The sequence below is a fragment of the Ambystoma mexicanum genome, chromosome 3q (assembly GCF_040938575.1).
Source record: "Ambystoma mexicanum isolate Mex_15411 chromosome 3q, UKY_AmexF1_1, whole genome shotgun sequence".
NCBI classification, from domain to species: Eukaryota; Metazoa; Chordata; class Amphibia; order Caudata; family Ambystomatidae; genus Ambystoma; species Ambystoma mexicanum.
In genome coordinates, this window is record NC_090926.1 from 1302135394 (window position 1) to 1302162178 (window position 26785).

The 26785-nt window shown below is 51.0% G+C and overlaps 1 protein-coding gene across 1 annotated transcript in view; it reads left to right on the plus strand.

Annotated features, from left to right (window-relative positions):
* Positions 1-26785, plus strand: part of VAV1 (vav guanine nucleotide exchange factor 1) — a 1439562-nt gene that overhangs the window by 417524 nt on the left and 995253 nt on the right. Inside the window, exons 11-13 of the mRNA XM_069604429.1 lie at positions 4676-4744; positions 22101-22187; positions 23722-23807. Of these exons, the coding sequence (XP_069460530.1) occupies positions 4676-4744; positions 22101-22187; positions 23722-23807 (242 nt within the window). The remainder of the gene's footprint in view (positions 1-4675; positions 4745-22100; positions 22188-23721; positions 23808-26785) is intronic.

The window sequence follows — 26785 nt, forward strand, 5'->3', positions numbered from 1 at the left end:
TGGATCCAGTCGACGGGCAGCTTCGAGGACAGGATCCCTCCCACTCAACGAAACGTTCCGTCAGGCGATCCGGTGGTGGGGTACCCGCTCTCATTTGTCGGCGGGCACGGAATTTCAGACCCCAGCCCACCAGGTGACGGTGACGACGGATGCCTCCCTGGAAGGTTGGGGAGCACACAACGAGGATCGTCACGCGAGAGGCCTTTGGCTCCCGTAGGAGAATCCACTCCATATCAACATCTCTGAGCTCCGGGCAGTGTTCGGGGTCCTCAGGTCTTTTCTTCCATCCCTCAAGGGCAAGGTGGTGAGGATCTTCACGACAACACCACCAGGATGTTCTACATCTGGAAGCAGGGCGGAACCAGATCCTCTGCCCTATCCAAGGAAGCCCAGGATCTGTGGCATTGGGCCGTCGCCCAAGGGATGTTTCTGGTGCCTTTTCATCTGGCAGGAATAAAAAACACCATCGCCGACTCACTCAGCAGAGAGCTGCGCTCGTGCCACGAGTGGGAACTACGCCAGGATCAAGTGGCTCGACTCTTCCGACGATGGGGCGAACCCCAGATCGATCTCTTCGCGACGGCGACAAACTCCAAATGCCGGAGGTTCGCCAGCCGGTTTCCCCAGCCGAGGAGCATGGGCGATGCTTTCTCGTTCCCCTGGGACAGCCTATTCCTTTACGCGTTCCCTCTATTGCCGTTGCTACCCTGGCTCTTCAACCAGCTCAAGAATTCCCGGTGCAGGATGATCCTCGTCGCACCGGTGTTGCCGAGACAGATCTGGTACCCGGACCTTTTGGACTTGTCAGTGTACACTCCAGTCAAGCTGCCGACGGACACAGACCTTCTCTCCAGGGAAGGAGGCGCCATTCTTCATCACGACCCAGGGTCACTGAACTTGCAGGCCTGGCTCCTGCAGCACTAGAGTTTGGAGGGTCTGACATCCCAGCCGACTGCAGAGAGGTTCTTGCAAAGGCCAGGGCGTCCTCAACTCTCAAGTGCTACGGACATAAATGGAAGAGGTTCTCTATCTGGTGCCGTGCACAGAAGATCAACCCTCTGCGGATTACGGCCCCTCAAGTATTGCCGTACCTACTGTCCTTGGCCAAGGCTGGCCTATCTCACGCTTCCATCAAGGTTCATCTGGCTGCCATCTCACGTTACACCAGAACTACGGGACGGGCGTCCTTGTGGTCTCATCGACTGTTGAAGGAATTTATGAAAGGACTGTTCCGATCGTTCCCGCCGGTGAAGGTCCCTGCCCCAGCGTGGGAGCTCAACGTGGTACTGACCAGGCTCATGGGGACCCCATTTGAGCCTATGCATTCAGCGCCGTTCAAGTTTCTATCATGGAAGACAGCATTCCTCGTGGCCATCACCTCTGCACGACCAGTGGGAGAGATCCAGGCCCTATCTTGCAAGCATCCATACTTGACTTTTCACGACACGAGGGTGGTGCTGAGGACGCCCACCTCCTTCATGCCCAAGGTGCCGTCGGACTTCCACCTCAACGAGCCCTTGGTGTTGCCAGTTTTCTTCCCATCGCCTTCGTCACCGGCTGAGAGGACTCTGCATTCGCTGGACGTAGCTAGAGCGCTGAAGTTCTACGTGGACCGCACAGAGTTTTCGGAAGACATCACAGCTGTTTGTGAACTTTGGACCTGTGAATCAAGGGATTCCGAAGGCTTTCATTTCCAGATGGCTCTCCGGCTGCATCATGCACTGTCACCGGTTGGCAAACCGACCACTGCCCGGCCGTCCAAGAGCCCATTCGACCAGAGCGATCGCTGCTACCACGGCGTTCCTGTCTGGTGTGCCCCTGCTCGACATCTGCAGGGCTGCTACGTGGAGGTCGACGCACACCTTCACGAGATTGTACTGCATCGACCGGGATTCCAGGGAGGAGTCCAGGGTCAGCCAAGCAGTGCTGCGCAACCTGTTCGCTTAAGGTGAGCCTGGTGAGGAGGTAAGAGATGCTTAATGTTGAGTTGTCGTATTGCTTAATGTTGAGCCTTTTGCCACCTCCCGTGGTTGTGCATGTGTATACTGCTATGTATTCTTATATTCATGAGTATGTGAATCCATGCCAGACCCCAGCATGGGTCTGGCATGGATTCACATGCGAACCCTCCCGCCTACCCCTCTGCGGCTCTTCACTTGGTCATTCTGCCACTTTACGTGCTACCAAATCTGAGGATGGCTGCCGGAGGCGGGGCTTAGGGAGAGGGCAGTCATTGGCTGGGGGCAGTATGACCCAGAGACCAGTGATTGGTTACTACTAAGAAAGACAGATCAGAAACGAAACTGATACTGATTTTTTCTATACCGAGGATTCCCGGCCTGACGACGGGGAATATTCATGAGCATGTGAATCCATGCCAGACCCATGCTGGAGAACAACAGTTACAGGTAAGTAACTTGTTCCTTCACCTCCCTGCCACATTCTCCAGGACCTCCCTTCAATGTTCCACCTCCCTGCCACATTCTCCAGGACCTCCCTTCAATGTTCCACCTCCCGGCCGCATTCTCCAGGACACCTCTTCAATGTTCCACCTCCCGGCCGCATTCTCCAGGACCTCCTTTCAATGTTCCACCTCCCTGCCACATTCTCCAGGATCCCCCTTCAATGTTCCACCTCCCTGCCGCATTCTCCAGGAGCTCCCTTCAATGTTCCACCTCCCTGACACATTCTCCATGACCTCCCTTCCTATGTCCACTGTCACTGACACCTACTCTACCAGTTTTTTCACTGCGAAATACATGTATGTATATTCAGCAACTCCTCTCACTATTCTTTCAGCCACTGACAAGCCCTCTCTTGGTTTCCTCAATTAATAACTAGCACCTAGAAGCATTTCATTTTATTTTGGCACTACATAAATAAGTTGGCTCACCCACCAGTTTTTTCTCTCCCTCACACACTACACCTCCCATCACTGTTCTCTCACGAGCACCCCCTCACCATCCATTCTGACTGACACCACCCTCTCTCTCTCATCTCCATCTGCTCTCTCTGATACCACCCTCTCTCTGTCCTCTCACTGGCACCTCCCTCTCTCTGTGCTGTCTCTGACACCACCCTCTCTCCTTGTTCTCTCTGACACCACCCTCTCTCCGTGCTCTTTCTGATGCAACCCTCTCTCTGAGCTCTCTCTGACACACCCTCTCTCTGTGCTCTCTCTGACACCGCCCTCTCTCTGTGCTCTTTCTGGCACCACCATCTCTCTGTGTTCTTTTTGATACCAACCTCTCTCCGTGCTCTCTCTGGCACCACCCCCTCTCGGTGTCCTATCTGACACCACCCTCTCTCTGTGCTCTCTCTGACACCACCCCCTCTCTGTGCTGTCTGTGTCACCAGCCTCTCTCTGTGTTCTCTCTGACACCACCCACGCTCTGTGCTCTCTCTGACACTACCCTCTCTCTATGCTCTCTCTGACACCACCCTCTCTGTGTGCTCTCTCTGACAACATCATCTCTCTGTGGTGTCACTGACACCACCCTCTCTCGGTGCTGTCTGTGTCACCACCCTCTCTCTGTGCTCTCTCTGACACCACCTTTGCTCTGTGCTCTCTCTGACACCACCCTCTCTATGTGCTCTCTCTGTCACCACCCTCTCCCTGGGCTGTCTCTGTCACCCCCTCTCTCTGTGCTCTCTCTGACACCACCCTCTCTCTATGCTGTCTCTGCCACCACCCTCTCTCTGTGCTCTCTCTGTCACCACCATCTCCCTGGGCTGTCTCTGTCACCCCCTCTCTCTGTGCTCCCTCTGACACCACCCTCTCTCTGTGCTGTCTCTGTCACCACTCTCTCTCTCTGTGCTCTCTCTGACACCACCCTCTCTGGGCTGTCTCTGTCACCTCCCTCTCTCTGTGCTGTCTCTGTCACCACCCTCTCTCTGTTCTCTCTCTAACACCACCCTCTCAATGTGCCCTCTCTGTCACCACCCTCACTCTGGGCTGTCTCTGTCACCTCCCTCTCTGACACCACCCCCTCTCTGTACTCGTCACCACCCTCTCTCTGTGCTCTCTCTGACACCACCCTCTCTATGTGCTCTCTCTGTCACCACGCTCTCTCTGGGCTGTCTCTGTCACCTCCCTCTCTCTGTGCTCTCTCTGACACCACCCCCTCTCTGTGCTCTCTCTGACAACACCCTCTCTATGTGCTCTCTCTGTCACCACCCTCTCTCTGAGCTGTCTTTGTCACCTCCCTCTCTCTGTGCTCTCTCTGACACCACCCTCTCTCTTTGATGTCTCTGCCACCACCCTCTCTCTGTGCCCTCTCTGCCACCACCCTCTCTCTGTGCCCTCTCTGACACCACCCTCTCTTTCTGTGCTCTCTCTGACACCACCCTTTCTATGTGATCTCTCTGACACCACGCTCTCTATGTCACCTCTCTCTCTCTGTGCTCTCTCTGACACCACCCTCTCTTTCTGTGCTCTCTCTGACACCACCCTCTCTATGTACTGTCTCAGTCACCACTCTCTCTCTTTGCTCTCTCTGACACCACCCTCTCTCTGTGCTCTCTCTGACACCACCCTCTCTCTGTGCTCTCTCTGACATCACCCTCTCTCTGTGCTCCTCTCTGTGCTCTCCATGACACCACCCTCTCTCTGTGCTCTCTCTGACACCACCCTCTCTCTGTGCTCTCACTGACACCTTCACACCTCTCTCTGTAGGAGCTGGTGAAATACACCACAGACGCAGCCGAGAAGGAGAACCTCAAGCTGGCACTGGATGCCATGAGGGTGAGTTTAGCCAATCGAGACGCAGAGAGGTGGGATGGGATGGGAGGAAAGTGGTTAATGGAGAGGGAAGAGATGGGATGGGCGGGAAAGTGAAATTGCACAATGTGGGTAACACTGTGGGACGCGAAAGTGAGTCATGGTGAGAGCTGAACACGCTTTTGTTAAAAGTGATAATTAGGACACTTGCAACTTCCAAATGGCCTTTCAAACATGGAATATTAGCATAACATGGCAGAGAAATAAGCATTGACAAGGCCAATAGTTCATGCACACGGACACTCTCGGGCAGATGGGTGCAGGAGGACTAATGAATGAATGAGAGTGAAGGAGGATATGTGAATGAATGAGAGTGAGGGAGGATATGTGAATGAATGAGAGTGAAGGAGGATATGTGAATGAATGAGAGTGAGGGAGGATATGTGAATGAATGAGAGTGAGGGAGGATATGTGGATGAATGAGAGTGAGGGAGGATATGTGAATGAATGAGAGTGAGGGAGGATATGTGGATGAATGAGAGCGAGGGAGGATATGTGAATGAATGAGAGCGAAGGAGGATATGTGAATGAATGAGAGCGAGGGAGGATATGTGAATGAATGAGAGCGAGGGAGGATATGTGAATGAATGAGAGCGAGGGAGGATATGTGGATGAATGAGAGTGAGGGAGGATATGTGGATGAATGAGAGTGAAGGAGGATATGTGGATGAATGAGAGTGAGGGAGGATATGTGGATGAATGAGAGTGAGGGAGGATATGTGGATGAATGAGAGTGAGGGAGGATATGTTAATGAATGAGAGCGAGGGAGGATATGTGAATGAATGAGAGCGAGGGAGGATATGTGAATGAAAGAGAGCGAGGGAGGATATGTGAATGAATGAGAGCGAGGGAGGATATGTGGATGAATGAGAGCGAGGGAGGATATGTGAATGAATGAGAGCGAGGGAGGATATGTGGATGAATGAGAGCGAGGGAGGATATGTGGATGAATGAGAGCGAGGGAGGATATGTGAATGAATGAGAGCGAGGGAGGATATGTGGATGAATGAGAGCGAGGGAGGATATGTGGATGAATGAGAGCGAGGGAGGATATGTGAATGAATGAGAGTGAGGGAGGATATGTGGATGAATGAGAGTGAGGGAGGATATGTTAATGAATGAGAGTGAGGGAGGATATGTGGATGAATGAGAGTGAGGGAGGATATGTGGATGAATGAGAGTGAGGGAGGATATGTGGATGAATGAGAGTGAGGGAGGATATGTGGATGAATGAGTGAGGGAGGATATGTGGATGAATGAGAGTGAAGGAGGATATGTGGATGAATGAGAGTGAGGGAGGATATGTTAATGAATGAGAGTGAGGGAGGATATGTGGATGAATGAGAGTGAGGGAGGATATGTGGATGAATGAGAGCGAGGGAGGATATGTGGATGAATGAGAGCGAGGGAGGATATGTCGATGAATGAGAGTGAGGGAGGATATGTGGATGAATGAGAGCGAGGGAGGATATGTGAATGAATGAGAGCGAGGGAGGATATGTGGATGAATGAGAGTGAAGGAGGATATGTGGATGAATGAGAGTGAGGGAGGATATGTGAATGAATGAGAGTGAGGGAGGATATGTGGATGAATGAGAGTGAGGGAGGATATGTGGATGAATGAGAGTGAGGGAGGATATGTGGATGAATGAGAGCCAGGAAGGATATGTGAATGAATGAGAGTTAGGGAGGATATGTGGATGAATGAGAGCGAGGGAGGATATGTGGATGAATGAGAGTGAGGGAGGATATGTGGATGAATGAGAGTGAGGGAGGATATGTGAATGAATGAGAGTGAGGGAGGATATGTGGATGAATGAGAGTGAGGGAGGATATGTGGATGAATGAGAGTGAGGAAGGATATGTGGATGAATGAGAGTGAGGGAGGATATGTGGATGAATGAGAGTGAGGGAGGATATGTGGATGAATGAGAGCGAGGGAGGATATGTGAATGAATGAGAGTGAATGAGGATATGTGGATGAATGAGAGTGAGGGAGGATATGTGAATCAATGAGAGTGAGGGAGGATATGTGGATGAATGAGAGTGAGGGAGGATATGTGGATGAATGAGAGCGAGGGAGGATATGTGGATGAATGAGAGCGAGGGAGGATATGTGGATGAATGAGAGCGAGGGAGGATATGTGGATGAACGAGAGCGAGGGAGGATATGTGAATGAACGAGAGCGAGGGAGGATATGTGAATGAATGAGAGCGAAGGAGGATATGTGGATGAATGAGAGCGAGGGAGGATATGTGAATGAATGAGAGCGAGGGAGGATATGTGGGTGAATGAGAGCGAGGGAGGATATGTGGATGAATGAGAGCGAGGGAGGATATGTGGATGAATGAGAGCGAGGGAGGATATGTGGATGAATGAGAGCGAGGGAGGATATGTGATGAATGAGAGCTAGGGAGGATATGTAGATGAATGAGAGTGAGGGAGGATATGTGGATGAATGAGAGTGAGGGAGGATATGTGGATGAATGAGAGCGAGGGAGGATATGTGAATGAATGAGAGTGAGGGAGGCTATGTGGATGAATGAGAGTGAGGGAGGATCTGTGGATGAATGAGAGTGAGGGAGGATATGTGGATGAATGAGAGCGAGGGAGGATATGTGGATGAATGAGAGTGAGGGAGGATATGTGGATGAATGAGAGCGAGGGAGGATTTGTGAATGAATGAGAGTGAGGGAGGATATGTGGATGAATGAGAGCGAGGGAGGATATGTGAATGAATGAGAGCGCGGGAGGATATGTGGATGAATGAGAGTGAGGGAGGCTATGTGGATGAATGAGAGTGAGGGAGGCTATGTGGATGAATGAGAGCGAGGGAGGATATGTGAATGAATGAGAGTGAGGGAGGATATGTGGATGAATGAGAGTGAGGGAGGATATGTGGATGAATGAGAGCCAGGTAGGATATGTGGATGAATGAGAGTGAGGGAGGATATGTGGATGAATGAGAGCGAGGGAGGATATGTGAATGAATGAGAGTGAGGTAGGATATGTGGATGAATGAGAGTTAGGGAGGATATGTGGATGAATGATTATGAGGCTAGATGTCTGAGTTAAGACCAAGCACAGGGCTGGAAGAGTGAATGCAAGATTTTGAAGAGATGTGAGTGAATGAAAATGTAAGGCTGCATGTTATTGTGAGGATGTGTGGATGGATAAATGCACACGTGGGCATTGTTTATATTCATGAATTATTGAATACACTTGTGTAGGAGTGGATGAACAAGTGTGAGGCTGTGCGGAGGTATTGTATGAAATTACCGAGTATAACAGTCTGACCTACAACACACACCACGAAAAGTTCTAACTACCAAAAGTTTGAACTTTACCTGGTGTGTGTTTAGGTGTTTCGGTGGAGTCGGACGTGGGACTGGGGGGTGTCCCCCGCAACACCCCGCTCACTATACTTTATAGTATAGTGAGCGGGGGAAAACCCTGCAGCTGCCCAAAAAAAAAAAAAAAAGAAAAGGACCCTGCGGCGCCGGTTCCTGATCACAGAAGTGAAAGGGAACTGGCGCTGCACGGACTCAGTGCGTCTTCAAAGGTAAGTACGCTGGGGGTGTGTTGGGGTTGTGGGTGGGGGGGTGTTGTGGGGTGTTGTGGGTGTGGGTGGGGGTGTGGGTTTGTAGGGGTTTTTAATGTATGTTCGCATGGGAAATGTACAAACCTTTTGTGGGTCATACATTTCTCATGCAAACTTTTGCGTTGTGGTAAAAGCAGCCGTGGTCGGATCACGCAGATCCATGTGGGGATAGTGTAAGAATGGATTTCTGAACACTGCTCTGGTGGACAGAGGTTCAGGAGGCCACCCTTGTTTAGTGAAATGGGGAACACTCCTGCAAAGTTAGCCAGGACAATTCAAGGTAGCTTGGAGAGCAGTCAAGACCCAGGAGTAGTGGGGGGATCTGAGTGCTTGGATGAGCACACAAAGTAGGGCACAAGAATACTCTTAGACAAGAGTATACCAAAAATATACAATTTAGTTGGTGTTTAACAAACACCAGTTAGTAAAGAAGAACACAGTAATATCACTACTAAAAAAAACAAGGAAAATGTATGTACATTCACTTTTCGGTCAATGAAGTAGACAGAGCCGTCAAGCCCTTGGGATACCCTTGTGACCCCAGCTTTAAAAAAAGAATGTGGGAGGGCGGGAGTGGTCAAGGTTGCTGAAAACATCTAAAGTGTCCTTGGTTGTATCGATGTTTAAATATTTAAACTTGCTTTTTAACAAGACTTTACATATTTAAAATCTTGATAAGCCTACAATTTTGATTATATGAGATTTTGTTTAAATAGTTTTAATGAATTCCTCAATTGATATGATTGTGAAAGATTTCTTAATGCAAGTCAACCACAATAAATAATTAAAGAAAGAACAACGTGTTCTATGGGGCTCCCTTCCTGACTCTGGGGGGCCTGTAAGACCTCATCTTCTATGGGTCTCCCTTCCTGACTCTGGGGGGCCTGTAAGACCTCCACTTCTATGGGGCTCCCTTCCTGACTCTGGGGGGCCTGTAAGACCTCCTCTTCTATGGGGCTCCCTTCCTGACTCTGGGGGAGGGGGGTCTGTAAGAGCTCCTTTTCTATGGGATTCCCGTCCTGAGTCTGGGGGGCCTGTAAATCCTCCTCTTCTATGGGGCTCCCTTCCTGACTCTGGGGGGGCTGTAAGACCTCCTCTTCTATGGGGATCCCTTCCTGAATCTGGGGGGTCCTGTAAGACCTCCTCTTCTATGAGCCTCCCTTCCTGACTCTGGGGGGCCTGTGAGACCTCCTCTTCTATGGGGCTCCCTTCCTGACTCTGGGGGGCCTGTAATACCTCCTCTTCTATGGGACTCCCTTCCTGACTCTGAGGGGCCTGTAAGACCGCCTCTTCTATGGGGTTCCCTTCCTGGCTCTGGGGGGACTGTAAGACCTCCTCTTCCATGGGGCTCCCTTTCTGGCTCTGGGGGGCCTGTAAGACCTCCTCTTCCATGGGGCTCCCTTCCTGACTCTGGGGGGCCTGTAAGACCTCCTCTTCTATGGGGCTCCCTTCCTAACTCTGGGGGGCCTCTAAGACGTCCTCTTCTATGGAGCTCCCTTCCTGACTCTGGGGGGCCTGTAAAACCTCCTCTTCTATGGGGCTCCCTTCCTGACTCTGGGGGGTCTGTAAGACCTCCTCTTCTATGGGGCTCCCTTTCTGACTCTGGGGGGGCCTGTAAGACCTCCTCTTCTATGGGGCTCCCTTCCTGACTCTGTGGGGCCTGTAAGACCTCCTCTTCTATGGGGCTCCCTTCCCGGCTCTGGGGGGCCTGTAAGACCTCCTCTTCTATGGGGCTCCCTTCCCGGCTCTGGGGGGCCTGTAAGACCTCCTCTTCTAAGGGGCTCCCTTCCCGGCTCTGGGGGGCCTGTAAGACCTCCTCTTCTATGGGCTCCCTTACCGGCTCTGGGAGGCCTGTAAGACCGCCTCTTCTATTGGGTTCCCTTCCTGGCTCTGGGGGCCTGTAAGATCTCCTCTTCTATGGGGCTCCCTTCCTGACTAGGGGGCCTGTAAGACCTCCTCTTCTATGGGGTTCCCTTCCTGACTCTGGGGGGGCCTGTAAGACCGCCTCTTCTATGGGGTTCCCTCCCTGACTCTGGGGGGCCTGTAAGACCTCCTCTTCTATGGGGCTCCTTTCCTGACTCTGGGGGGCCCGTAAGACCTCCTCTTCTATGGCTCCCTTCCTGACTCTGGGGGTCCCGTAAGACCTCCTCTTCTATGGGGCTCCCTTCCTGATTCTGGGGGCCCGTAAGACCTTCTCTTCTATGGGGCTCCCTTCCTGACTCTGGGGGGCCGTAAGACCTCCTCTTCTATGGGCCTCCCTTCCTGACTCTGGGGGCCCGTAAGGCCTCCTCTTCTATGGGGCTCCCTTCCTGACTCTGGGGGGCCTGTAAGACCTCCTCTTCTATGGGGCTCCCTTCCTGACTCTGGGGGGCCTGTAAGACCTCCTCTTCTATGGAGCTCCCTTCCTGACTCTGGGGGGCCTGTAAGACCTCCACTTCTATGGGGCTCTCTTCCTGACTCTGGGGCGGCCTGTAAGACCTCCTCTTCTATGGGGCTCCCTTCCTGACTCTGGGGGGGCCTTTAAGACCTCCTCTTCTATGGGTCTCCATTCCTGACTCTGGGGGGCCTGTAAGACCTCCTCTTCTATGGGGCTCCCTTCCCGGCTCTGGGGGGCCTGTAAGACCTCCTCTTCTATGGGGCTCCCTTCCCGGCTCTGGGGGGCCTGTAAGACCTCCTCTTCTAAGGGGCTCCCTTCCCGGCTCTGGAGGGCCTGTAAGACCTCCTCTTCTATGGGGCTCCCTTCCCAGCTCTGGGGGGCCTGTAAAACCGCCTCTTCGATGGGGTTCCCTTCCTCGCTCTGGGTGCCTGTAAGACCTCCTCTTCTATGGGGCTCCCTTCCTGACTGGGGGGCCTGTAAGACCTCCTCTTCTATGGGGCTCCCTTCCTGACTCTGGAGCGGCCTGTAAGACCTCCTCTTCTATGGGGCTCCCTTCCCGACTCTGGGGGCCTGTAAGACCTCCTTTTCCTCAAGTGACTTGAAGATCTGCCCATCCCAACATTCTTTCTCCTGTTATTTTCTCTTTGCACCAAGAGACGCAAACTGGGGTACGAGCACTTTATGAACTAGCATGACATGGTCCTTTTGGGGTACATGGCGCGTCCCTGCTACCTTTGGTTCCACTTTCTCTATACATGGAAGTGGCCCCCCGGATCTGTTCCCTTACATCTTGCCGTCAGACATGAGTCTGTAGCTTTGTAGTCTGCGACTTCCTGTCTCGTTATTATTATTATTATTATTACTACTGCTGTCGTTTTTATTGAGCGTGGACCTGGCTTTGTAAAGCAACACAGTGCAGGACAATAATAGATAAAAGAACACAGTGAGGAAAGCAGGGAAAACAGGAGCAGGGAGCAAACAACAGGGGAGGGCGAGGATCTACCAGCATCCAGGGAAGCAGACAGTGGGGAGCTGATCACCAGTTGTCAGGTAGGGTGGGGAGTGGAGGGTGCAGACCCCGGTTTTAGAAAGGAGCCATTCCTTGAAGAGGAAGGTCTTGAGCTCCTTTCTGAACTGTGTCAGCGATGGAGCGAGTCTGAGGTTGACACGCAGTAGCTTACAGAGTCTTGGGACGTTATAGAACAAATGTACATACAATATCACCCAGCCTGTGTCGGTACTCATTTATGGACCTCAGAAGGATGAAAGGCTGAGTTAGCCTTGCCAGGATTCGAACCTGCAACCTGCAGATCACACACATCGCAGCAGTGAGCGCTCAACCCATTGAGCTATCTTACCAGCTATAGCTATTTTACCGGCTACAGTAAAAAGAGCAATTACATGCCTGAATGTTCTCAAAGACAGAAAGCAAATTACACTCTATAGTGGATAAAATTAAACTGGTAACTGAGATGTAACAGCAGGCCAGTTCATCTGCAGGTCTGGTGCAAAGTTGGCCACATGTCAAGCCTGCGTGGATCTACTTTTCAGGAAGAGAAATGGACTGTTATGGTACACCCTAGTAGAAGGAATATAGATAAGTCTCTAGGGTATTTGTTTAAGGAAAGTGAAGAGACGAGAAGTAAGGAGTTTTGAGGTGCAGAGGAGAGAGAAACAACCTTGACACCTAGGTTGTATAGAACAATGAGAGAAACAGCTAAGTTCCCAAAGCAGCAGACTCACACGGCATCCCGTACTCTGGGCGCTCGTTACCTCATGCATGCAAACAAACATCCTGAACAGCATGCCAGGGAGATAGGAAAGATAAACACATTACGACAAAGCATTCATTGTGGCGCAATGACATCAAGGGCCACTTGATGTGCCATGGTTAAATATTTCTACACTTTACACTAGCTTTTAGGCACAAGGATATTGTCAAGCCACCGAGGACACCGAGATGGAATGTCTTGTGATGATCATAAGAGAGACAACGGCAAAAAAAACATGCTATAACTGCAACTTGTGAAAAGCAAAATACATATAGTTTTTGTCGGCATTGTGAATTTGAAGTGTTTAAGAACAGACTAAATCCTCTATATCAGTGACTCGTCTCCTGATGTGTGCTTAAAATAAACCTTTAATGAGTCTAGAAATTATCGTATAGAATTCCAAAAAGACTATTTGTTATTCCTATTCATTCTTATTTAGGGTCACTGCTCAAAGTGTTTCACTTGTGGAAGCCCTTGTTTTTTTTCAAGAGGCCTAAGCAAGAAAGCCAGCCACTCCAGAAACAAAGAGCCACATGGAGCTGGCCACAGCCCAGGAGCCTCCATAAAATATATATATTTTTCTTTTGAGGGGTAAGCAAGTGAGACCACAGGGGTTGCAGTTGCGACCCCTAGTAACGCTCAAATGACGTCCCTGTATACCGCCAGCGTGTTTAAGACTCCTTCTGAGCCTATCCCGCCAGCATTGGTAGGACTCCTTCTCGGGCTATCCCGCCAGCATTGGTAGGACTCCTTCGCGGGCTATCCCGCCAGCATTGGTAGGAGTCCTTCTCGGGCTATCCCGCCAGCATTGGTAGGAGTCCTTCTCGGGCTATCCCGCCAGCATTGGTAGGACTCCTTCTCGGGCTATCCCGCCAGCATTGGTAGGACTCCTTCTCGGGCTATCCCGCCAGCATTGGTAGGACTCCTTCGCGGGCTATCCCCCCAGCATATTTTAGGACTCCTTCTCGGGCTATCCCGCCAGCATTGGTAGGACTCCTTCTCGGGCTATCCCGCCAGCATTGGTAGGACTCCTTCTCGGGCTATCCCGCCAGCATTGGTAGGACTCCTTCGCGGGCTATCCCCCCAGCATATTTTAGGACTCCTTCTCGGGCTATCCCGCCAGCATTGGTAGGACTCCTTCTCGGGCTATCCCGCCAGCATTGGTAGGACTCCTTCTGAAAGTCGTATTGTAAACAGTGCACTCTACGGAAGTCTTTGATTTCCTGGATCTTATTATTTTTGGACTTGGTGTTAAACATAAATGTGATCAGGTGCAAATATGGTTCTGGGGAGAGAGGCAGCAAGGGAATGTAAAGGTGCACACACGCGGTCCTGCACTGTCAGTACCTCCAAGTGGAACTGAGACACCGCCATTCACCGTAGATACAGCTGACCCCCTGCTGCATTCCATAGGGCTATAAAGAAAGTATGTACATAGGTGTCCATCTGGATACACACCATGGGGTTCTAGAATTTTGAGGTATTGTAAGGAATTGCCATCTGGCAAGTGTGAAGAAGCCCTGGCTTTTTAAAAAATGTTATCAAGTAAAAACATGATGTGGGTAATTCCATCTCAGAGAGGGTGATTTTCTAACCAGATGCCCCTTCCATAAGTGTCATGCTAAAAGCATAGTGTGCACCTTTACCCTGCTGAATCCAAATTCTGTGCTGTGGCCCCTACTCTGCATGGGCACTGAGCAGGTTCAGAGGTCACAGGATCAATTTTGATAGCTGATGTGACAGCCAAGTCACTTCAGCGCAGAGACTGCATTTAAGGTCTGCACCTCTGTTGCAAAACCACATAGTCATGAGGAATTACTATTCTGGTGGCTGTTTTATCTTTAAACATAAAGCCATCGGTGGATAGTAATTCACTTAACTATGAGAGCCACATCTGATTTACAGGGTACATGTGCCAGCACAGCAAAGCCAGCTCATCTGTGGAAAAGTCTCTGCATTCTAGTCAGACAGGCTGACACCACCAGCCTGCAGGACAAAGTACTGAAAGACTGTGCCTCACCTTTGTCCTTTGTGAGGTCTGGTAACACCTCTCTCCAGCAGGACATGCTCTAAGCCGGATGTCTCCTTGGAAACTAGAATCAAAGCGCATGCCCAACAGAAAACAACTTCGCCTCACACCAGAGAGTTACACACCAAAGGACATTTGATGCTACAGGTCTGATAAAGGGGCAGAGTTAGTGTAGGGAGCTCAGCACAAGTGGGGAAAAGTGGGAAAGGTTCCACCATCTTGTTTCTCTCTGTGCCTCTCTTTCTTTCCTGCCCCTCTACTTTCTTTATAGCAAAACACTTTGGGTATGATCTCAGCAAAAAACACTTTTCTCAAGGACAGACAGTGGGCCCCTTTATGCAGGCTTGCTTTTGTCCAATCACCTGTGAGCTTTTGCCTGTAAAAGAGGGGGGTCTCCAACTCCTTCTTTCATTCCGTGTTGGGCCATCCTGGCAAAAGGAGGAGTTTTGGTAGCATTTCTAAAGCCTTCCGCCAGTGAGGTGAAGATTGAGAGTCTAAGCCAGCGGCAAGCTGTGCTCCCTAACCACTCCCAGAGCACATTGGGGGTGACCGCCTGGGGAGCAAGACCTGCCTCTTTGCCAGCTACATTGGTAGGCAGGACCTCACTGCAGGTGAAGGACTCCTGCAGGTGTCTTCCAGCCTCCTGTGTGTTTGGGAGCACGAGAACAAGGACTTACCTTGTCCCTGAGTCCCTGGATTGGGAATTCTAGTTTTCTAGCCCTTATCCAGTCCTTAGCCCTTCTCTGCCACTTAGCCCTTTTTTGGTCCTTGGCCCTTTTCTTGCTCTTGGTCCCTTTTTGCACCTCGCCCTTCTCTGTGTCTTTCCCCTCTTCTGGTCCATAGCACTTCTATATATTGTACCCCGTTTCCTGGAGTTATTTATTTCTGATGCCTATGTAGTACCTTTATCCGAAGCACTTCACATGATAATAGGGACATTACAAAGCATGAATGAATGATTAATAAACCCAGAGCTAGGGAAATGTACATGGCAGAGTTTAGGAAAGCAGAATGAAGCATATAGGATTTTAAAGGTTTCTTGAATTGAGAAAGAGAAGAACAGGAACGAATGTTAAGTGGAAGAGTGCTCCAGACTTTAGGACCTAGAAGTTGGAATGATCTAAAACTTGAGGAAGCACATGGAGGACGAGGGACAGTCAACAGAAAGAGTGCAGCAGAGCAGAGATTACGAGAGGGTTGATATAATAGTAGAAAGGGACAAATATAAGGTGGAGCTTAAGCCTCTAAGACAAGGCAAAGAAACTGATATTCAGAACGATACTGAATTGGCAGCCAACATAAACGAGCCAGATAAGAAGGAATAGGTGCAGACGTAGGGAGACAAAAAAGAGTTGCAGGATGGAGAGTAGAGGAAAAAGACATTTCTCCAGCATGGGGTCTGGCATGGATTCACATGCTCATGAATATTCCCCGTCGTCAGGCTGGGAATCCTCAGTAAAAGAAAAAACGGTTTCACTTTCACCTTAAAACTGTATTTCTCCTCTAAACCAATCACTGTCCTCTGGGTCATACTGCCCCCATCCAATGACAGTCATCTCCCTCAGCCCCGCCTCTGGCAACCATCTTCAGATTTTTACCACACACTTCAGTGTTGGGAGTCTTCGAGTTGCTTTCCGAGCTATTTTGTAAGTTTTTCTACAGAAATGTTTGATTTTTGTTTCCACCAGAGCCTGTGTGCTCTTTCCTCATTGACCGGCTACAGGGATCCGTTGTCGGTGAAGTTTTGCACCCCTCAAGGGCGAAGATTCGTTGAAGTTTCTGGAAGGCTATCTTGGGCCTACTTTGCGCCCTCCGACCATGATGTAGGAGAAAAAGGAGGGAAGGACCCTCTTCAGGCCCTGCACAAAATTCAGGCTACGGAACGTCTTCGTGGAGGACAAACATCTACAATGTCTTTACTGCCTGCTACCGGACCACAATGAGGATGGGTGTGAGATATGCCTGGGCTTCTCGAAGAAGACAAAGAAAGACAGGCATAGCAGGCTGGTGACATGGTTCAATTTGAGCAATGCTCCTGCCCCGTGTTCCGAGCAGGGTCATGCCTCGCCCAGGATCTGTGGTCCGAAGTGCAGTCTCCTTTTGGGAAGAGATCCAAGTCCTTAGGGGTCGCCCCATCCTTGCGGGTCCAAGATAAGGCCAAGAACCGCAAGTCCGATTCCACCGGGTTCACCGCTGATGCAGGTCCCAGGTTGGATAGGCCGCGATCACCATCGCCATCCGCTTCCATAGCCAGCCTGCTATCAAGCTCCTCCTGAAAGAGAAAGTCCTCCACCCCGGCTAAGTTACAGGAGAAATCAGAAAAGCCTAGGCTGGAGGAAGAGAAGAAGGCCGCACAGCCCAAGCAGGCTCAACCGGTGCAGCCAAAGTCCTCGTCGAACACTTCATCATAATCTGTTGTGACGACCATAGCGGCAATCCGAAGAGGGTGGTGCCTACAGCGCAGAGGGTATCCCTGGGTCCAAGGGGGGGAAGACACCAGTCCAGATCCCAGTCCAAAACCCTCAGGGAGGAAAAAGGAAGGGGGCGAGGAGGCCCCAAAACAGCCCTCCAAGGTTTGCGTTCAACCAAAGGACATCTCATCCACGGACGACGACGACAAGAGTTCGTCCATACAGTCCACAAGGACGATGGCAGTGCTGGACCTAGCACTACATAGTTCCCTCCACAGCCGAGGGACATATCCATGGACATCCTGTTGACTCTCCACACCCTAGTGACAGAGGTCCAGCAGAGGTTGCCCTCAGCACCGACGCCTGTGGTGCTGTAGGCCCCTGATCAGCCGCCACGTAAGAGGAGAAAGCGTCATTCAATGCCTTAACATCAGCCTCCTCCACCACGTCGGGCCCGGCTCCACCAGCGTACCCGGGTACGCACACAGACACGGCCACGGAAACCAACGAAGATGAGGACTTCGTCCAGGCAGACAGTGAATCACCGTACCGGGATGCCCCTCATAGAGTCTTACCACCAGACGAGGTGGGATTATTCCACTCAATGATCTCCAGGGTCTCTGAGCTGTTCAAGCCAGTGCCCAAGGAAACTAAGAAATAGGGCTTTTTGTATCAGCGACAAGAGTCCAAGAGGAAGGCGGTTATGGCGGTACCATTTTTGGACGACATTTGGGAGGAAGGCCTAGACCTCATCAAGAACCCATGCATGGCCCCAACCAAACGAGACAGATTGGAGGCTAAATACAGGTTGTCAGACTCCACGCCCAAGTGCTTGAGGTCACAACCGTTGCCGGATTCTGCAGTGTCGTCTGTCGTAAGAAAACGTTCGGCTAACCCTGCTTCATCCTCATCAGTTCCCCTGGACAACGAGGGGAAGAAGATGGGCGCCATCGGAATGAGAGTCATTTACATGGCCGCATACACAATCAAGGCGGCTGATGCTCTGGCTATCTTGGCCCGCTATGACCGGGAGCTTTGGTACAAGCTGGGCACGATCCTGGAATTCCTCCCTGGTGACACAAAAATGGAAGCTTTTGCCCTATTTCAGGAAAGGGAGGTGGCGTCGGACCATGCCATTATGGTGACAGTGGACATCGCGTACATGGGTTTCCGGCAGATGGGAAACGGAGTCTGCCTTCGTCGGCAGGGATGGTTAAAGGCCACAAACCTTCATCAGGACGTTCATACGAAGGTGCTGGACATGTTCTTCGACAGTGAATATCTGTTTGGGAAGGCGGTCGATGAATTCCTTCATGCCATAAAGACGGAAACGGAGACAGCACATTCCCTTGGCACGCTTCAGCGCATCGCTCTTCGTCTTTCCGCTCTCCCAAGGGAAAAATGAGCAGGTCATCCAAGGGATTCTTATCATACAGGCAACCTCCCCAATCCTCCGCACAGGAAGCCTACAGGGGTCGCTCTCAGGATTAAGGTAGCAGAAGGGCAGGGCTCCAGTTCCCAAGCAAGACTGAACTGGCCAAGACATCGGGCCCCCACTCGTGCACCTCAGTGGGAGGCCAGCTGACGAGGTTCGTCAGTGAGTGGAAGAAGATCACCACTGACAGATGGGTGCTGGACGCTCTCGTCCCGGGACACACCTTGAAGTTCCAACACAGGTGCCCACGTATTCCACTGGCTACCCGTCAGGAGCAGCACAACCCTCAGCTCCTGGAAGAGGTGCGAGCCAAGTTACGGAAGGGGGCGATAGAGCTTGTTGCCCAACGGCTCCGGGGCTCTGGAGTCTATTCCAGATACTTTCTGATAAGAAAGAAGACAGAGGGTTGGAGACCCATTCTGGACCTGCGCCGTCTGAACAAGTACTTGAAGTCCCAAAAATTCAGGATGGTCACGTTGCAGCACGTTTCGGCCTACTGGAGAAAGGGGATTTCTTGACGTTGTTGGACCTAGAGGACGCACACGTCCATGTCCCCATCCACAGGAAACATTGAAAGTTCCTACAGTTCATGGTGCAAGGCCAACACTACCAGTTCAATACCCTACCATTCGGCTTGAAATCGGCCCAAAGAGTGTTTACAAAATGCCTGGCACTGGTGGCGGCCCATCTGCGTCTGCAGGGCATACACGTATACCTGTACCTGGACGATTGGCTGATACGCACCTGTTCTCGGGAACTGGCTGATGAACACATGAAGGGGACTGTCCAAGTACTGATGGAGCTGGGATTCTCCGTAAATTATCAGAAGTCCTGCTTAACACCATCGCAGAACGCGCTGTTCCTCTGTGCCAGTCTCAACACAGTGCCTTGCCTGGCATCACACTTGGAGGAGAGGCTAGCAGCCATTCAAGGGAAGGAGCAGCAAATGCCAGTGAAGACAGTCACGGTGCGGGTCATCATATCGTTGCTGGCCATGATGTCGTCCTGCATCTACCTCGTCCGTCTCTGCAGGTTGCAGATGCAACCCCTACTGGAATTCTTGGATGCACGTTGGATACAAGTGTCCAGGAGTTTTGCAGACAAGATCACTCTCAATGAGGAGTCCGGCGGGCGATAGAGTGGTGGGGGTGCGCTCTCACATCGTCCAGGAGGGGATGGGATTTCAAACCATGCCAAATCAGGAGACGGTCACCACGGACGCCGCTCTGGAAGGTTAGGGGGCTCACACCGGACATCTACACACCAGAGGTCTGTGGCTTCCAGAGGAGAAGGATCTGCACATCAACATCCTGGAGCTATGGGCAGTGTTCTGGGCCCTCAAGTCCTTCCTACCGTCTCCGAAGGGCAAGGTGGTGAGGATCTTCACAGACAACACCACCACCATGTTCTACATCAGGAAGCAAGGGGGCAATCAATCCCTGGAACTCTCCAAGGAAGCTTAGGACTTGTGGCACTGAGTCTTCGGACAGGGCAGGCGTCAAGAACACCATTGCAGACTCCCTCAGCAGCGAACTGCGCTCCTGTATGAGTGGGAACTTCATCAGGATCAGGTGGACCGCCTGTTGGTCAAATGGGGCAGACCCTCGATCAATCTTTTTGCCACTGTGGCGAACTCTAAATGCCAGATGTTTGCCAGCAGCTTCCACCAACCGAGGAGCTTGGGGGACATGTTCTTCTTCCCATGGGAAGGTCTGTTTTTGTATGCTTTTCCCGTGTTTCCTTTCCTGCTACGTGTCATCAACACACTCAGACAGTGTTGATGCAAGATGATACTCATCGCCCCGGCATGGCCGAGGCAAATTTGATATTCAGTCCTACTCAGCCTGTCAGCGTTGCCTCCAGTCAAGTTGCTGGTAATACCGGATCTGATCACCAGAGGGGAAGAGGCAATCTTTCATCACGAACCAGGATCGCTGAACCTGAGGGCATGGCTCCTGCAGCCTTAGAGTTTGGAGGTTATGAGTTGCCAGTGGACTGCAGGGAAGTCCTCGCCAAAGCCAGGGTGGGGTTGACTCTAAAGTGCTACGGCCATAAGTGGAAGTGTTTTGCTACGTGGTGCTGGTCGCAGAAGATTACCCCTCTGAGGGTTACAGCACCACAGATTCTTCCATACTTGCTGTACTTGGCAAGAGCTAGACTGGCTCACGCATCCATCAAGGTGCACCTGGCCGTCATCTCAAGCTACACGAGATCCCTGTTAAAATCCTTACTGTGGTCCCACAGACTCATCTAAGAGTTCGTCAAGGGGCTTTTTTACAATCTTTTCCTCTGGTGAAGGCTCCTGCCATGGCATGGGAACTCAACGTGGTCCTGACGAGGCTCATGGGGGCACCTTTCGAATCTATGCATCAAGCCCCACCCAAGTTTCTCTCGTGGAATATGGCTTTCCTTGTGGCCATCACCTCTGCCAGACAGGAAGGTGAGATCCAGGCCCTATCCTGCAAGCAACCATATCTGACTTTCCACAAATCGAGGGTGGTATTGCGTACACACCCCTCTTTCATGCTGAAGGTTCTGTCGGAATTCCACCTCAGCAAGCCCTTGGTGTTGCCTGTTTTCTTCCCGAAACCTTCATCGCCGGCAGAGATGGCCTTGCATTTGCTGGACGTTGCTCATGCCTTGAAGTTCTATGTAACACAAAGAGTTTTTCGGAAGGCTTCTCAATTGTTTGTGAACTTTGGTTCTGTGAACAATGGAAAGGCCTTGTCCAAGGCTTCCATTTCAAGATGGCTCTCCGGCAGCATCACCCACTGTCATTGGCTGGTGAACCAGCCTCTGCCGGGCTGTCCTAGAGCCCACTCCAACAGAGTGATCGCTGCGACAACAGCGTTCCTTTCTGGTATGCACCTGCTTGACTTCTGCAGGGCTGTAATGTGGAGGTGCATGCATACCTTCACAAAGTTCTATTGCGTCGACAGGGATTCCAGAGAAGAGTGCAGAGTCGGCCAGACAGGGCTACACAACCTGTTTGTTTGAGGTGAGTCTGTTCCAGGGGTAAGTGTTAATTGCTTCAGTTGAGCCTTTCCACCTCCTGTGGTTGTGTAATTTTGTACTGTGATGTATTAGTTATTCATGAGCATGTGAATCCATGCCATACCCCAGGCTGGAGAAGGTTTAAGTTACTTACCTCTAACTATTGTTCTCCAGCATGGGTCAGGCAAGGATTCACATTCAAACCCTCCCTCCGACCCCTCTGTGGCTCTTCTTGGTCATACTGCCACTTTACGAGCTACCAAATCTGAAGATGGCTGCCAGAGGCGGTGCTAAGGGAGAGGACTTTCATTGGATGGGGCAGTATGACCCAGAGGACAGTGGTTGGTGTAGAGGAGAAATACAGTGTTAAAGTGAAAGTGAAACTGATTTTTCTTAACCAAGGATTCCTAGCCTGACGACGGGGCATATTCATGAGCATGTGAATCCATGCCAGACTCACGCTGGAGAACAGGAATTACAGGTAAGTAACTTTAACCTTTTAGGAAGTCCAACGTAAAGAGAGCAAAATAATGAGAACGGGAAAGAACCACAGCCACGAAAGTGAGCAGGCAATGGATTTCCCTAATGTTATGTAACTGGAAAGGACAGGATTTGAGTGATCTGTTCCTTAGCTCGTCTGCTGTCTTTAGCCCAATGTTGCTCACCACTTGATCCATTTTCTGGTGTTTTTCGTTTTAGGACTTAGCCCAATGCGTGAATGAGGTAAAGCGAGATAATGAAACTCTGCGGCAAATCACCAACTTTCAACTCTCCATCGAGAACCTGGTACGTGCTGTGTGGTAGGGGGTGACTCGGAGTCTGATGTGGTCAGTGGTGTGGCATGACAGTCCATTAGTCTCTATTCCTCAGTTTGACAATAAGCTGCTTCTCGCCAGACCACAAAGAGGCCGGAAACCCAGTCTAGGCCTTCTGGTATATCCCAGTATATCCTAGGTTCTCATTCTCACTCCAACACCACCATGAGTGCTCTTTGCACGCTCAAATAAGTCTCTGAGCTTAAGCTTCAAACACATCCTTGTGACTTCTTTCAGCTATGTCTCACCAAAACTGGCTCTGTGTGCTCTTGTGCAAGTTCCTGCCTCCACCTTGGTTCTATCACTGGCTCCGGCTCCCTTTGCCTCACTTGTGCTCTGTGTGCTCTTGTGCAAGTTCCTGCCTCCACCACAGTTCTATCACTGGCTCTGGCTCCCTTTGCCTCATTTGTGCTCTGTGTGCTGTTGTGCAAGTTCCTGCCTCCACCATGGTTCTAGCTCTGTCTCGGGCTCCCATTGCCTCACTTGTGCTCTGTGCGCTCTTGCGCAGGTTCCTGTCTCCCCCATGGTTCTATCACTGGCTCGTGCTCCCTTTGCCTTACTGGTGCTCTGTGTGCTCTTGCGCAATTTCCTGCCTCCACCATGGTTCTATCACTGGCTCTGGCTCCCTTTGCCTCACTTGTGCTCTGTGTGCTCTTGCGCAATTTCCTGCCTCCACCATGGTTCTATCACTGGCTCTGGCTCCCTTTGCCTCACTTATGCTCTGTGTGCTCTTGCGCAAGTTCCTGCCTCCACCATGGTTCTATTACTGGCTCGAGCTCCCTTTGCCTCACTTGAGCTGTGGGTGCTCTTGTGCAAGTTTCTGCTTCCACCATGGTTCTATCACTGGCACGGGCTACCTTTACCTCCCTTGTGCTCACCTTCATCACAGCTTTGTCTGTGTACATGGGTGCCTGTGTGTGTGTTTTTATGTGTGTGTTCTCATATGTGTAGGTGTTTGCTCTTGTGTATATTGGTGTGTGCATGTGTGTGATGTTTTTGAGCTTCAGCAATCCTTGTCTCACTCTAGCTTTGTGTGTAAATGTAAATGCCTCGTCTAACCGCTGCTGTTCCATGGATGCTGTTGTGTGTGACTTTGGATGCCCTAACTCGTAGATCCACACACCCTCCACTCCCCACCTGACCTGATACTGGGTGATCTGCTCCCCCCGGTCTTCACCCCTGGTTACTTGTAGACCCCTTGCTGCCACATCGCCCACCCTCTGACACCCCTGTTGTTATTCCCCTGCTCACCTGTGTGGATCATTGGCCATAGGCTTCTCTCACCACGCCACCCCCCTCAGAATTCTAAAGCACTCGTTGCTTCCTGAAGGAAGGTTTGCACTCAATAAATACCATAATAATCCCACTTTTGGTGAACCTCAGTAGCTTCCTTCTCATCACTCTGTGTGGGACCCTGGGCGATGCTCAGCCCCTCCTTGAGGATCTGATCAGCAGCTCTGCCACTCATTGGGAGATACCAAATAACATCTCTTCCTTGTCTTTAGAATGAATCGTTGGCACACTATGGGCGACCGAAGACTGATGGGGAACTGAAGATCACCAGCGTGGAGAAGAGATCCAAAATGGACCGGTGAGGCCCTGAGTCACATATAGGACCACAGGGTCTCCACATGCCCCTAAGAGACAGTCCCTGGCCAGCAGGGAGGAGCAGGGGCCGCCAGACGTGTGCATGGATCCGATCCACTAGTGGGTGGTGCAGGCCTGCCACAAGGGTACATGGCTGTGAAGTAGCAGCACAGGCCACCAGGGGGAAGCACAGGGCAGTAGGGGGAAGTGCAAGAACACTACCAGGCCACACAGGGCTACTACAGGGCAGCAAAAGCCTACTACAGGGCTGCACGGCATAGCCAGGGAACTGCACAGGGCTACACAAGCCTACTACAGGGCTGCACAGCATAGCCAGGGAACTGCACAGGGCTACTACAGGGCTACGCAGTCCTACTACTGGGCTGAACAGGCCTAATACAGGGCTGCACAGCATAGCCAGGGAACTGCACAGGGCTACACAGGCCTACTAAAGGGCTGCACAGTCCTACTACAGGGCTGCACAGCATGGCCAGAGAACTGCACAGGGCTACTACAGGGCAGCACAGGCCTACTACAGGGCTGCACAGCATAGCCAGGGAACTGTACAGGCCTACTACAGGGGTGCACAGCAGACCCAGGGAACTGCGCAGGGCTACTACAGGGTGTTAGACAGAAACCTGTGCAGTTCCCTCTGGGACCACTGCAAAAGATTTAAGACTACAGGTGTTTGGCAGTAAACCCACCTGGTAGCAGTCTGTTCCACACAGATCCACCTGGTAGCTGTGGCTGAGCAGTCAGACTTCCCTCAAGAAGAGTTAGGCAGTATACAGAGTATTCACAATAGGCCAAAAGAACACAGTGGAACAAGTAGACACTGACCAGGGCTTGGTGTAAAAGAGATATAATTATTTATTTAGAACCACATCTAGAAAAACACACAGGCACTAATAGTAAGCAATTCAAAAACACGGTCACTATAAGATATACACTCCCTTAGAGGAATATTAGACAAGTCTTAAGTAAAGTTCCACTTATTTTCAGACAGCGGTGAGCGCTTAACGTAGATGGCACTCTAATAATTTGTTTAAAAAGGGAGAGAAAAGCAGAGAATAAATCGAAACAGATCCCAACACTTTTTCCAGAACACAACAAGAGAGGAAGGCAAAGTAACACCGTGAGTATAGAGTCAGTAGGCCGGATCCACTTTAAGAGGATCAAACGAATGGTGTCCAAGGTCACACAGTTGCAGTGCACAAAAGTCTTGAAAAGGTTCAAAAAGAGTTGGACCAAAGAAAGGGACCAGTTAGGAGGTCAAGGCGGCCAGCCCAGTCCAGAAGGTTAAGGGGTTATTATTACCTTGTAGCAATCTTTAGAAAGGGAGGCCTGGCAGACACGGTACCTTAAAGTGGTGAGAAGACTCCAGCGGGGGCAGTTATTCCTGGCAGCGGATGCAAGTCGGTGCTACGTCCGGGGGAAGAGAGGATCTCATCGGGGAGGAAGACAGGAGTCCGTTGCACTGCCAGGGAAGAAACCAGCCGCAGAGTTCTCAGGTAAAAGGAGCGGTCCTTTTGTTCGCGGTCCAGTGGTAAGTGGCTATCGGTTGCCGGGGTGCTTGGCATGGGCAATTCGACCACAAGCCAGTCTGGGGTGTGAAGAGAAGAAGGTAAACTGGTTGTGCGCACCAGTCAGGGTAAGAAGCCTCTCCAGCCGGGAGATCTTCTCTGTCGTCGGGAAGTGGTGAGTCGGTTCTGTTATAACTATTATATCAATGTAATATTCTTCCCACAATTGACGGTCAAATATTAGTATCCACTAACCTGGTCAGAAAGTTGGCAAGGAAGCAGCAACTGCAGAAATGAAAAGCCTCCCTGATGATCCTGAACCCCCCCGGGAATGTGACCCCAGCAGGGAGGAACACGAACCCCAGGGAAACCCTCTGGGGAATAAAACCCTGGATGCGTAGATAGCTGGTCTTGTCGGTGGACGGTTGCCTAGGCATAGTACCTCTGAACTGTAGACTGTAGCTCGGGTTCTAATGAAAGAGAAGACAGATAAGTAACCAGAAATAGTCGGAAGAGAGAGACAGTGTATACAAGAGTAGAGTTTCTCTTACCGAAGGTGTTAATCTGGTATAGCTACGGGCTAGAGATATGATTACTCGGCGTCGTCGAGGAATGGCGACTGGTGCTCAGAACCCTCCAGGGATTCCTGCGGTAATGGATAGAGACTAGAAACTAGACCAAAGAAGGGGAAGAAAAGAGAAAACCGGAAGAGTAAACTCACTGAGCCGAGATGACCCGGGAAACCTCTATGTTCAGATCGGGAGGAGGAAAACACGGATTCAGGTAAGGCAGAATATCCCGGAACAGAGGTCTGTCTCGGAAGAGTCACAGGAAGAGAGCGCTGCAAAGGAATGCTGGGTAGAAGGTGATAGAATGGAAGGGTAAGCACAAGCAGAGTTATGTAAGTACTTGGGAAAGGATTCCTAGAGTTCGAACTTACAGAGCGTCATGCAATTCAGTGGCGACGCGAAGAGAAGTGAGTCCTTGGTCTTGAAATGATGTCACGTGACGTGCCGCTGGTGTCAGATGACCACGTGAAGGGATCATGTGATTCGTCTCTGACGTTTGTTGACAGCATGGAACAACTATACAGCTGAGATTGTTATCGTCTGACTCGTTTCTACCGCCGCATAGCAAAAGGCGGAACCACATAGTTTCCTTCTTTGCCACCAGGACCAAGATCGGAAAGGTGTAACAGTATGCCCTCTCCTCCTGGGAGGCGTACCAGGCTTCCCGGGGTGAAGGCGAAAAAATCGCCGAATCAGGAGGGGGGAGAGGACCCCAGAAGCAGGTTCCCACGTCCTTTCTGCAGGAGAATAGCCTTTCCAATCGATGAGGAATTGAAGGCGACCCCTATGGTAACGGGAGTCACAAATGCCGGCCACCTCATATTCTGTCCCGATATCCGTAACCACTGGTGGAGGAATGGCCTTTGTAGAGTGTCGAAAACGGTCAGCAA